Genomic DNA, 13,089 nt, shown 5'->3' on the forward strand with positions numbered 1-13,089 from the left:
AAGAAGCACTGAGTTTGAAGGTAGGCCTTGAAATATATCCACAGGTACACCTCCAATTAACTTAAAGTATGTCAATTAGCCTATCAGAATCTTCTAAAGCCATGACATTATTTTCTGGAATTTTACAAGCTGTTTAAAGGCACAGTCAACTTAGTGTATGTAAACTTCTGAACCACTGGAATTGTGATACAGTGAATTATAAGTGAAATTATCTGTAAACAATTGTTGGAAAAATTACTTGTGTCATGCACACAGTAGATGTCTTAACCGACGTGCCAAAACTATAGTTTGTTAACAAGAGATTTGTGGAGTGGTTGAAAAACAAGTTTAATTGACTCCAACCTAAGTGTATATAAACTTCCGACTTCAACTGTACATAGTTGTACAGAGGCCCATTATCAGCAACCATAACTCCTGCTTTCCAATGGCACATTGTTAGCTAATCCAAATGTATCATTTTAAAAGGCAAATTGATCATTAGAAAACTCTTTTGCAATTACGTTAGCACAGCTGAAAACTGTTCTGATTTAAAAAAAGCAATAAAACTGGCCTTTAGACTAGTTGGGTATCTGGAGCATCAGCAATTGTGGGTTCGATTACAGGCTCAAAATGGCCAGAAACAAAGAACTTTATTCAGAAACTCGTCAGCCTATTCTTGTTATGAGAAATTAAGGCTATTCCGTGCGAGAAATTGCTAAGAAACTGAAGATCTCGTACAACGCTGTGTACTACTCCACAGAACAGTGCAAACTGGCAATAACCAGAATAGAAAGAGTGGGAGGCCCCGGTGCACAACTGAGCAAGAGTACATTAGAGTGTCTAGTGTTAGAAATAGATGCCTCAACTGGCAGCTTCATTAAATAGTACCTGCAAAACACCAGTCTCGACGTCAACAGTGAAGAGGTGACTCCGGGATGCTGGCATTCTAGGCAGAGTTGCAAAAAAAAAGCCATATCTGAATGGCCAATAAAAAGATTAAGATGGGCAAAAGAACACAGACACTTGGCAAAAGAGCACTGACACTGGACAGAGGAACTCTGCCTAGAAGGTCAGAATATTCATTGGGTTTACACCAATCTTACTACTACTGCACTGATCACAATCAAACAGAAAAGGCTGATGCTTGCAATTCATTTTTATTGTAAAGTTGCATGATATAAAGCAGGAAGAATTAACATCCAAAAGCCCATTTAGGGCCATGGCAAACTGCCTATCATAGACCCTCTCCCTCTTCCTCTATGGTGTCCTCCAGGAGCTCATGAAAGCAATGCTGTCAATCCACATGGAAGCAGAACATAGAGTGCTCCTGTAAAACAATTATATCCCGTCAGGAATGAATCAAACAGTCATTGAACGAATGGGATTCACAGGAATACATTTGTCTGAGAATTTTCAATCATGAACCCCAGTTCTGGAGCCCCTATCCTCTCATCACAAGCCCAAGCACTTACCTCATCTGCTCTTCTGTGTTTTCCTCTTCCTGCCTCCCTCCCTTTCATCCTTTCCTAATGATGCTTCAACAGATAAAGTGACCTAATATGCCACAATCTGTTTCAGGAAAAAAACATCCGAAAGCCCAATCACATGAGGTGAATAATCACATGAGATCAGGAATTGTAGTGTTTGAGTTGAAAGACATTGCATAAATGCACGTCTATCAACATTAATACAGTTGTCTACAGAGAACAGGCGTTGATAGTAAACACTTACCTAATGTAGTCATCCAGCTGTGCTCCTCCTCCAACCCTCCCATCCTTTCCAATTGATGCTTCAACAGATCTGTTTCTTTGGCTGCTCTTTTCATCTATCTCAGACTTGAACAGGCTTGGAAAGAGGACAAAAGGAAACCAAAGCAACTTTAAAAGAGAAGTAGAAGAGGCAGACTTCAGTTCTTTTTGACATGTCTGTTGGCTCTTTTTCCTGTGCTCTTGGTCTTCTCCTTTTCTGCTCATCCTTAGTTATTTAGAGAGTTATTTTGGCCATATGTCCATCGGAATTCTAGTTCAATCTCCTCTCTTTTACTCTTATAAAATGTTTTCACCTCTTTTTTCTGGGTCTCTGTTTATCTTGCCTCCCCCCTTGTGTTTTCCATTACTTTCTTTTGATCCACTCAGCTCTTTACTGCTAATCTCATTTACCTTTTATCCAATGGTCCTTCCTGATTCTGTCCATCAGAACTTGAATCCTGTATCTTCTACTGACCTCCTGATAAACCACTCTGGTCTCCCTTCCTCCTCTCTCATGTTTCCTCCTCTTCACCCTCATGCCTGGCTTCCTTATAATATTTTCCTCCTTTTGCTTATTTTCTCATTTTTTTTGTTAGTATTTTCTTTTGTCATCTACTCAAAAGTTGTCAATGCCTCGTCCGCCTCTTTCTTCTGCTTCTTCCCTGTTCTCCTCTTCGCAGACTGTGCGTGAGCGGTCTCTGGACGCTGCTCCCTCTCTTCCCTCCGCACAGAGGCGTCAGATGTAGACGCTGTGACCTCGTATGCCACCACCTGTTTTGCTCTCTGTGTCTGCCCTTTTTTCTGACACAGCGCACGCCTCTTTTCTCTTTCAATCTGTGCATTCCTCTCTTCTCTCTCATACAGTTTCTCCATCTCCATCTTGAACCTGGCCTCGTGATCTTTTATTCTTTGAAGCTCTGCTCTCTTCTTATCCTCGTCCCGTATCCTTGTCTGCCTTTTCTGTTCCTCCTTCTCTTGTTCCTGCTGTATCTTCAATCTCCTTTTCTGTTCCTCTTTCCTCCTCTTCTCTTCTTTCTCTCGTGCCTTTTGCTGCATCTCCAACACCTTCATTCTCTCCTTTTCCCTGTTCCTCTCCTCCTCCATCCTCTGTTTCTCAATCTTTTTCAACATCTCTGCCCTCTTTTTCTCCATCTTTTTCTCTTCCTCTGCCCTCTTTTTCTCTTCTTTTGCACGGGCCTTCTGTTGCATCTCCTGCTTCTTTCTTTCTTTTTTCTCTTGCTCTTGTCTCTTTTTCTCATGTTCGATCTTTAGTTTCATCTCTGCCTTCTCCCTTTTCCTCTGCTCCTCTAACTTGTTTTTTTCCATATTTTCTGTTCTTTTCCTTTCCTCCTCATTCAATTTCTTCTGTCTCTTTTCCCACTTTTTGAGCTCTTCGTCCCTGGCTTTTTCCTTCCTCATTTCAATCTTCATCATCTCTTCATTTCTCTTAGCCTCGTCCTTGAAATATTTGATCCTGTCTGCGTAGCTCATGGCATTAAGTTCTTCTTTCCCTCGGCTTGCCATCATAGACAATGCATTGGCGGTTGCATATCTCCCTTCCATTTTACCACTATCAATCTCCTTCCTGTCCCTCTCACCATAAGGTTCCCTGTGTAGACATCTCTGCTGTTGTCCACTCATCCTCTCCTCACTTTCACTACTCCCCTCCTGACTTGTGACCTCACTCACACTCTGAGACACATCATCCTCAGACGAGCACGAGGGAGTCACAGCCTTCTCAGTGATGACGCGGAGCGCCTTGATGTAGTCAGCTTCTGTGTTCACCCTGTGAGCGAGCGGGCACAGCTCCTCGTAAATGGACTTCCATGTGAGTGACTCCTCACAAACATCGTCAGGCAGGTATAGATCCGATGATTGCCTCTTGAGCACATTCACAACCTCTGCCAGGTCCTGCTGGGTGTCCCCCTGAGTGTCCTTTCGGGCGGCCACTGGCGTGGCGTCTGGGCTGGCCGGGCGCTCGGGGGCTGTGGCAGGGGTATTGGATTGTTTTACTGCAGAGGAGCAGGAGGCCTCAGTGTCATCGTTCTTGTCATCGTTGTTTACCCTTTTCTTCAGAATCTCTTCCTTTCTCTTTTGGGCCATCCTCTCTTTCAGCTGTGCTTTATACATGTTCGCAATTTCTGCGCCTCTCCGTTGAACTTCCTCAGACAATTCCTCAGGCGATGCAATCTCTGGCCTGTTGACCTCATCCTTAACCTTTTCCTGGCCAGTCAATGAGGACCTGGGGTGGACGTGTGGATGGGTCTGTCTCATCCGGGCAGGAGGGCCGGAAGCCAGGGGGTGGGATGGGACAGCAAATCGGTGTGAAGCGTGTGGGTGTGACTTCTTGGACTGAGAATGAGGCCATTTATCAGGGGAGGTGCAGCTCTGTGTGTACAGAAGGGGAAAGATTGAGTGTTTCTTAGATGGGTCCTTCTGGGTGCCGGCAGCATGCTGGTCAGGCTCCGATTGGCTGTTGGCGAGGTACCTATGGAGGTTGTACCTGTGGAAAGCTGGCAGTGTCGGGGAGACGGGACAAAGAATGGAGGAGGTGGAGCGCTGCTTGATCACCCCTTTATCCACCCCAATCTGTATGATGACAGACACATTTGTATTACTTAAAAGCTTGATGGGGATTGTTATTACCATCTTAAAACAATTACATGTGTATGGGTAATAAATATCATAGAGAAAACATGTTTTATTACTGTATATTAGCCTATTAGGAAAATGAACTTTTGGAATCATTCCAATTCAGAAATTCTTTTTCAACTTTTGTCTAAGAATGCAGACCTTCCTAAGAATACTACCATTGCAGAATGCAGACCTTCTTAAGAATACTAACAGTGCAGAATGCAGACCTTCCTGAGAATACTACCAGTGCAGAATGCAGACCTTCCTGAGAATACTACCATTGCAGAATGCAGACCTTCTTAAGAATACTAACAGTGCAGAATGCAGACCTTCCTGAGAATACTAACAGTGCAGAATGCAGACCTTCCTGAGAATACTACCATTGCAGAATGCAGACCTTCTTAAGAATACTAACAGTGCAGAATGCAGACCTTCCTGAGAATACTACCAGTGCAGAATGCAGACCTTCCTGAGAATACTACCAGTGCAGAATGCAGACCTTCCTCTGAATACTTCCAGTGTTCAGTTTTTAACTTGCCTTCTTATTTCACTATTCTATTTATTTTGATCTCATTTCTGTGTATCAGGATTGGGAACATCTAAAGCAACTACAGTATATCTACTTATATGAAAGTCTGATTAAAGAAAACTGCTCTTGTTACCTCCTCCAAGAGTTGGTGCAGCCTAAATATTTCTCCATACAGCGCCTTAATCTCCCTCATGTTTCCTTGCTCAGTTCTCCATGTCTGTCTAGCCAATCTCCAATGGGCGAGGTCAAGGTCATGGATATCCTCCCGCATGCCTAGTTCAACCTGGGTTCCCTTCTCATTTAGCCTCTTCTTTTTCCTCTTCTTCTGGGTTGAATCGGTGTTCTCCTTGCCCTGCCTACACACCTTTAGGGCAGTAGGGATTTTGAGAATAGAACATGGTATATTTTATTTTACTCATTGGATTATTATGTGCCTTCCATTGTATTTCATTGATATACAATATCAATAAGGTATAATGTTGACACTAGATCAAGCTGTAGTTAGTACAAAGTTTACACTGATTGGCCATACATGATTAGTCTGGACCACTTTAGTGGGTCGTAGATTTAGCCTGCAGATGGGACTTACATTAAGGCTGGGGAGTTGTGAGGAGTTGTGAGGCTGGTGTGTTCTGGGCCTGTGGAGTTCAGTAGTTTCTGTGCAGAAATCGTCCTGTGCAGTCCGCTTTGCCCATGGCTAGAAATGAAAATGATGACAAACATGCAGTCAGTAATGAGGTTATCGTGATACAAGTTTGTTATTTTCAATCCTAGAAAAGCTCATAGGCCTATATGTCAAAGTGATGATTTTAAATCACTGGAGTTTTGACTATGAGGGTGGTGAGAGAAAAGAGATTCTAACCATTCTTATGATGATCCTTGGGAAGGAGAACTTTCCCATAGTTCCTTCAATTACAGTAATCCTGAAAAAGATACAACATGGCTTCAAAATATTATTATTTAAATCATCTAAATTAAATTGTTTCACAAAGTAGGCCTTTTCACACTAAATCACAAGTGGTCACAACTACTTACCACCAATCGCTTCAAAAATAACCATCCAAAAAATAGAAATGATTTTGACCCTGAATTGAACTTGTAAGTGTTGCTGTAATGTGACAGTAACGCTATGTCAAACCATTTAGGCTGTCATCATATCAGAATACAATCATTTATGACATCACAATTGTGATGTAATGTGGTGCCATGGGAGACATTTACATTACATTTAAGTCATTTAGCAGACGCTCTTATCCAGAGCGACTTACAAATTGGTGCAATCACCTTATGATATCCAGTGGAACAACCACTTTACAATAGTGCATCTAACTCTTTTAAGGGGGGGGGGGGGTTAGAAAGGATTACTTTATCCTATCCTAGGTATTCCTTAAAGAGGTGGGGTTTCAGGTGTCTCCGAAAGGTGGTGATTGACTCCGCTGACCTGGCGTCGTAAGGGAGTTTGTTCCACCATTGGGGTGCCAGAGCAGCGAACAGTTTTGACTGGGCTGAGCGGGAACTGTACTTCCTCAGAGGTAGGGAGGCGAGCAGGCCAGAGGTGGATGAACGCAGTGCCCTTGTTTGGGTGTAGGGCCTGATCAGAGCCTGAAGGTACGGAGGTGCCGTTCCCCTCACAGCTCCGTAGGCAAGCACCATGGTCTTGTAGCGGATGCGAGCTTCAACTGGAAGCCAGTGGAGAGAGCGGAGGAGCGGGGTGACGTGAGAGAACTTGGGAAAGTTGAACACCAGACGGGCTGCGGCGTTCTGGATGAGTTGTAGGGGTTTAATGGCACAGGCAGGGAGCCCAGCCAACAGCGAGTTGCAGTAATCCAGACGGGAGATGACAAGTGCCTGGATTAGGACCTGCGCCGCTTCCTGCGTGAGGCAGGGTCGTACTCTGCGAATGTTGTAGAGCATGAACCTACAGGAACGGGTCACCGCCTTGATGTTAGTTGAGAACGACAGGGTGTTGTCCAGGATCACGCCAAGGTTCTTAGCACTCTGGGAGGAGGACACAATGGAGTTGTCAACCGTGATGGCGAGATCATGGAACGGGCAGTCCTTCCCCGGGAGGAAGAGCAGCTCCGTCTTGCCGAGGTTCAGCTTGAGGTGGTGATCCGTCATCCACACTGATATGTCTGCCAGACATGCAGAGATGCGATTCACCACCTGGTTATCAGAGGGGGGAAAGGAGAAGATTAATTGTGTGTCGTCTGCATAGCAATGATAGGAGAGACCATGTGAGGATATGACAGAGCCAAGTGACTTGGTGTATAGCGAGAATAGGAGAGGGTCTAGAACAGAGCCCTGGGGGACACCAGTGGTGAGAGCGCGTGGTGCGGAGACAGATTCTCGCCACGCCACCTGGTAGGAGCGACCTGTCAGGTAGGACGCAATCCAAGCGTGGGCCGCGCCGGAGATGCCCAGCTCGGAGAGGGTGGAGAGGAGGATCTGATGGCTCACAGTATCAAAGGCAGCCGATAGGTCTAGAAGGATGAGAGCAGAGGAGAGAGAGTTAGCTTTAGCAGTGCGGAGCGCCTCCGTGACACAGAGAAGAGCAGTCTCAGTTGAATGACTAGTCTTGAAACCTGACTGATTTGGATCAAGAAGGTCATTCTGAGAGAGATAGCAGGAGAGCTGGCCAAGGACGGCACGTTCAAGAGTTTTGGAGAGAAAAGAAAGAAGGGATACTGGTCTGTAGTTGTTGACATCGGAGGGATCGAGTGTAGGTTTTTTCAGAAGGGGTGCAACTCTCGCTCTCTTGAAGACGGAAGGGACGTAGCCAGCGGTCAAGGATGAGTTGATGAGCGAGATGAGGTAAGGGAGAAGGTCTCCGGAAATGGTCTGGAGAAGAGAGGAGGGGATAGGGTCAGGCGGGCAGGTTGTTGGGCGGCCGGCCGTCACAAGACGCGAGATTTCATCTGGAGAGAGAGGGGAGAAAGAGGTCAAAGCACAGGGTAGGGCAGTGTGAGCAGAACCAGCGGTGTCGTTTGACTTAGCAAACGAGGATCGGATGTCGTCGACCTTCTTTTCAAAATGGTTGACGAAGTCATCAGCAGAGAGGGAGGAGGGGGGAGGAGGGGGAGGAGGATTCAGGAGGGAGGAGAAGGTGGCAAAGAGCTTCCTAGGGTTAGAGGCAGATGCTTGGAATTTAGAGTGGTAGAAATTGGCTTTAGCAGCAGAGACAGAAGAGGAGAATGTAGAGAGGAGGGAGTGAAAGGATGCCAGGTCCGCAGGGAGGCGAGTTTTCCTCCATTTCCGCTCGGCTGCCCGGAGCCCTGTTCTGTGAGCTCGCAATGAGTCGTCGAGCCACGGAGCAGGAGGGGAGGACCGAGCCGGCCTGGAGGATAGGGGACATAGAGAGTCAAAGGATGCAGAAAGGGAGGAGAGGAGGGTTGAGGAGGCAGAATCAGGAGATAGGTTGGAGAAGGTTTGAGCAGAGGGAAGAGATGATAGGATGGAAGAGGAGAGAGTAGCGGGGGAGAGAGAGCGAAGATTGGGACGGCGCGATACCATCCGAGTAGGGGCAGTGTGGGAAGTGTTGGATGAGAGCGAGAGGGAAAAGGATACAAGGTAGTGGTCGGAGACTTGGAGGGGAGTTGCAATGAGATTAGTGGAAGAACAGCATCTAGTAAAGATGAGGTCAAGCGTATTGCCTGCCTTGTGAGTAGGGGGGAAGGTGAGAGGGTGAGGTCAAAAGAGGAGAGGAGTGGAAAGAAGGAGGCAGAGAGGAATGAGTCAAAGGTAGACGTGGGGAGGTTAAAGTCACCCAGAACTGTGAGAGGTGAGCCATCCTCAGGAAAGGAACTTATCAGGGCGTCAAGCTCATTGATGAACTCTCCAAGGGATCCTGGAGGGCGATAAATGATAAGGATGTTAAGCTTGAAAGGGCTGGTAACTGTGACAGCATGGAATTCAAAGGAGGCGATAGACAGATGGGTCAGGGGAGAAAGAGAGAATGTCCACTTGGGAGAGATGAGGATCCCAGTGCCACCACCCCGCTGACCAGAAGCTCTCGGGGTGTGCGAGAACACGTGGGCAGACGAGGAGAGAGCAGTAGGAGTAGCAGTGTTATCAGTGGTAATCCATGTTTCCGTCAGTGCCAAGAAGTCGAGGGACTGGAGGGAAGCATAGGCTGAGATGAACTCTGCCTTGTTGGCCGCAGATCGGCAGTTCCAGAGGCTGCCTGAGACCTGGAACTCCACGTGGGTCGTGCGCGCTGGGACCACCAGGTTAGAGTAGCAGTGGCCACGCGGTGTGAAGCGTTTGTATGGTCTGTGCAGAGAGGAGAGAACAGGGATAGACAGACACATAGTTGACAGGCTACAGAAGAGGCTACGCTAATGCAAAGGAGATTGGAATGACAAGTGGACTACACGTCTCGAATGTTCAGAAAGTTAAGCTTACGTTGCAAAAAATCTTATTGACTAAAATGATATAGTACTGCTGGCTGGTGAAATAGGCTAGCTAGCAGTGGCTGCGTTGTTGACTTTGTTTGAAAGTGTAGCTGGCTAGGTAACCTCTAACTGGCTAGGTAACCTCGACAATTACTCTAGACTACACAATTATCTTGGATACAAAGACGGCTATGTAGCCAGCTAAGATCAAACAAATCAAACTGTTGTACTGTAATGAAATGAAATGTAATACTACCTGTGGAGCAAAGCGGAATGCAACTACTCGCTCCAACCCGGAAGTGGAGACCACACCCACCCTGACAGACAGCAAACACCAGAGCCACATAGGCCTATAAACAAATGTATCCATTTCTATGTTTGAAATACAGTATATTTAGTACTAGTCAGCTCATAAACATAGTAAAAACCACACTTTAGCAATGTGTATCACTTCACAGCTACTGTCCATGATGCATCATGAGTGGTTGTCCTCTGATGGGACCCTATTCCCTACATAGTGTACTACTTTTGACCATGGCCGATAATGTACTTTATAGGGTTGATTTGGGATGCACATAGGACTATGTAAAAAGTACCTTTGTTCGTCCTCACAATCAATTTTGCGTTGACATTAACTCATTTTTGCTAAGTGAAAATTATGGGACAACAACAAAGAAATGTATTCATAAGAAAAACTGTACATGTTGTAAATTCAATGTAGATTCCAGTAGTAAATGGTAGACATTGTACAACAAGGTAACTCTTCAGGATGTGGCAGAGTATGAAAACCTTTGCACTGTCTCTGATGCAGGTGTTTTTTCTCCACTCATTATGACATCACTGTGACGTCATATGGGGGACACTTTGCCCGAGTTTGGCATCTCCGGGGATAATGTGCAGACCACTTTCACGCATATGCACTAGCGCAATCATTGCATTTCCTCCTGCATGAATGCATAATTGCAACATTACAGAATTTTTACAATTGTCACCCTATGGGACTCCCAATCACAGCCGAATGTGATACAGCCTGGAATCAAACCAGGGACTGTAGTGACGCCTCTTGCACTGAGATGCAGTGCTTTAGACCGCTGCGCCAATCGGAAGGCCAATATGAACGCAACTTCAAAGAATTAACTGAGTTACAGTCCATATAAGGAGGTCAATTGAAATGAATTCTTTAGTCCCTAATCTATGGATTTCACATGACTGTACAGGGGTGCAGCCATTGGGTGGGCCTTGGAGGGCTCACCCACTTGCAGCCAGGCCCAGCCAATGTAGCCTAGCGGTTAAGAGCGTTGGGCCAGTAATAGAAAGGTTTCTGGTTAGAATCAGCCGACTAGGTGAAAAATCTGTCTGTGCCCTTTGAGCAAGGCACTATACCCTAATTGCTCATTTAAGTCACTCTGAATGAGAACTTCTGCTAAATTACTAAAATATAAATACAATCGCAATGGAGGCAATAACTATGTATCCAAATTAGTGACTCTGGCTGCGTTTAGACAGGCAGCCCAGTTCTGATCTTTTTTTCACTAATTGGTCTTTTGACCAATCAGATCAGTTCTGAAAAAGATCTGATGTGAAAAGATCAATTAGTAAACACAGCCTTGTTGGTGGTGAAAGGAGTCTCTGGAAAGACTCCAGGCTCTGGTCTGATGACAACATTTTCAGTGGCTTTCTGCTCTTCCCATGTAAGGATAACGTACCACAAAGCTATTATGAATTTTCATTTTTCTTGAATCCGTGGAAAACTCTGCATGTGCGTTCCTGAATTGTATAATAAAGGCTTGTCAAGTCTCTTTCTATCATGCACAGAAACAGGCACTGACACACAATCATCCAAACTGAAAGCTACAGACTGGGATTTTGGAAACTATTCAATTGTCATTTCAATTCTTGATATTTACTCATTGATTCGAGAAGGATATAACGTATCAATGCATCATGTGCTCAGCACAACTGTCGGTTTATCCTTACCCAACATATTCACTTGCTTGATTTTGGGCATCAGGAGACTGAAAGCAATATATACTGAAAGCATGAATGTTGACATGCAGAATGTTTTGGGACTATATCAAAAAGTAGACTAATGAAACAATAGTCAGTAAAATGCCCCTTTAAACAAGTGTTTCAAAGAGGGTGCATACAAACTGCATACAAACTGTTCATAAATTGCATTGAAAACATACAGCTAACACCACAAGCCCCAATGGCCTTATCTCAGAAGACAATCCAAATATCTGATGAACAGGTGGGAATGATGGAGTGCAACACAGCCTTCTCACCAGCAGGTTGACCAGGTCTATGTTGCTGTAGTGTTCCTCTGCGATGACCTGAGCCATGACGGCATGGATGGTTTTCTCTGTGGGGAAGAAGCGCCTCAGCGGGGTCGTGTCTCGGAACAGCTCCGTCCACACGTACTGGACCATCTGGTTCTTTACCTCCTTCACCTTCCTCACCCCCTGCTGCACCAACGCTCGGATGTACAGTGGGGCAAAAAAGTATTTAGTCAGCCACCAATTGTGCATGTTCTCCCACTTAAAAAGATGAGAGGCCTGTAATTTTCATCATAGGTACACTTCAACTATGACAGACAAAATGAGAAAAGAATATCCAGAAAATCACATTGTAGGATTTTTAATGAATTTATTTGCAAATGGGAAGACTGTTACAGTCTCTGTCTCTCTGGAAGGCAACCCTTGCTCAGATTTCGTCTACCTTGTTGTCAAGAGACTAGACATTGGCGAGTAGTATGCTCAGGAGCGGTGCGCGATGTGCGCGTCTACGGAGCCTGACCAGAAGACCGCTCTGTCTGCCCCTTCTGCAGCGCAGTTGTTTTGGGTGCCTACTGGGATCCGATCCATTGTCCTGGGTGGTGGGCCAAACAGAGGATCTGCCTGGGGAAAGTCGTATTCCTGGTCGTATTCCTAATGTTGGTGAGTTGACGTTGCTCTTATATCCAATAGTTCCTCCCGACTGCATGTAATAAAAATATTTCCTGGGGTAACAATGTAAGAAATAACACACAAAAAAACGAAATACTACATAGTTTCCTAGGAACGCGAAGCGAGGCGGCCATCTTGTATATAAATAAATATAATGTGCAACAATATAGAAGGGTAATTTAAATTTGCAGGGTACAAACATGGGTACAAACATAACATTATGAATAGTAATGTAATTTAGTCTCACGGGTGGTCAAACAAATACCTATATGAAAGCCAAGCCTTCTGAAAATAACCTATGGATTAAGTTAAAGTTCAGGTATAGTCAAAATCATTTTTCATGAAATTTGATGATACAGTATTTGGATGAAACCAGATCAAAGTATGACGACCAAAGTATGAAAAATGGCTGTTGTTTCTACATTGATAAAGTTGAATCATAAAGTTACTTGTCCCCTCCACCATGTCAAACATTTGGATTCAGGAGGCGGGATTATTAAGAGGATAGGGTGACATCACTAACGCTCATTTTAGTACACCAATGGGAACAAGATATTCTCTGACCTAATTTAAATATAAAGCCTTCACACCCCTTGACTTTTTCCACATTTTGTTGTGTTACAGGCTGAATCTAAAATGTATTAAATTGAGATTGTATGTCACTGTCCTACACACAATACCCCATATGTTTCCAGACATTTTTACAAATGAATTAAAAATGAAAAGCTGAAATTTCTTGAGTCAATAAGTATTCAACCCCTTTGTTATCGCAAGCCTAAATAAGTTCAGGAATTAAAATATGCTTAACAAGTCACATAATAAGTGACATGGACTCACTCTGTGTGCAATAATAGTGTTTA

General features: G+C 44.7%; 1 protein-coding gene across 2 annotated transcripts; it reads right to left on the reverse strand.

Moving 5' to 3' along the window:
* Window positions 1–1,117: 1,117 nt before the first annotated feature.
* On the reverse strand, window positions 1,118–11,818 carry LOC129836015 (golgin subfamily A member 6-like protein 6). Of its 2 annotated transcripts, XM_055901732.1 has the most exons (8): window positions 11,570–11,818; window positions 5,753–5,813; window positions 5,480–5,587; window positions 5,024–5,254; window positions 2,139–4,316; window positions 1,711–1,824; window positions 1,452–1,548; window positions 1,118–1,306 (listed from the first exon to the last, which is right to left on the reverse strand). In XM_055901732.1, exons 2-5 carry the CDS (start codon window positions 5,789–5,791, stop codon window positions 2,340–2,342), a joined length of 2,355 nt encoding a protein of 784 aa, XP_055757707.1. In that variant the 5' UTR covers window positions 5,792–5,813; window positions 11,570–11,818; the 3' UTR covers window positions 1,118–1,306; window positions 1,452–1,548; window positions 1,711–1,824; window positions 2,139–2,339. The 2 variants fall into 2 exon arrangements, with proteins under 2 accessions (XP_055757707.1, XP_055757706.1); XM_055901731.1 differs by having other exon boundaries at window positions 1,711–4,316.
* Between the last annotated feature and the right edge of the window lie 1,271 nt (window positions 11,819–13,089).

This window comes from Salvelinus fontinalis, chromosome 37 (assembly GCF_029448725.1).
Source record: "Salvelinus fontinalis isolate EN_2023a chromosome 37, ASM2944872v1, whole genome shotgun sequence".
Classification (NCBI taxonomy): domain Eukaryota; kingdom Metazoa; phylum Chordata; class Actinopteri; order Salmoniformes; family Salmonidae; genus Salvelinus; species Salvelinus fontinalis.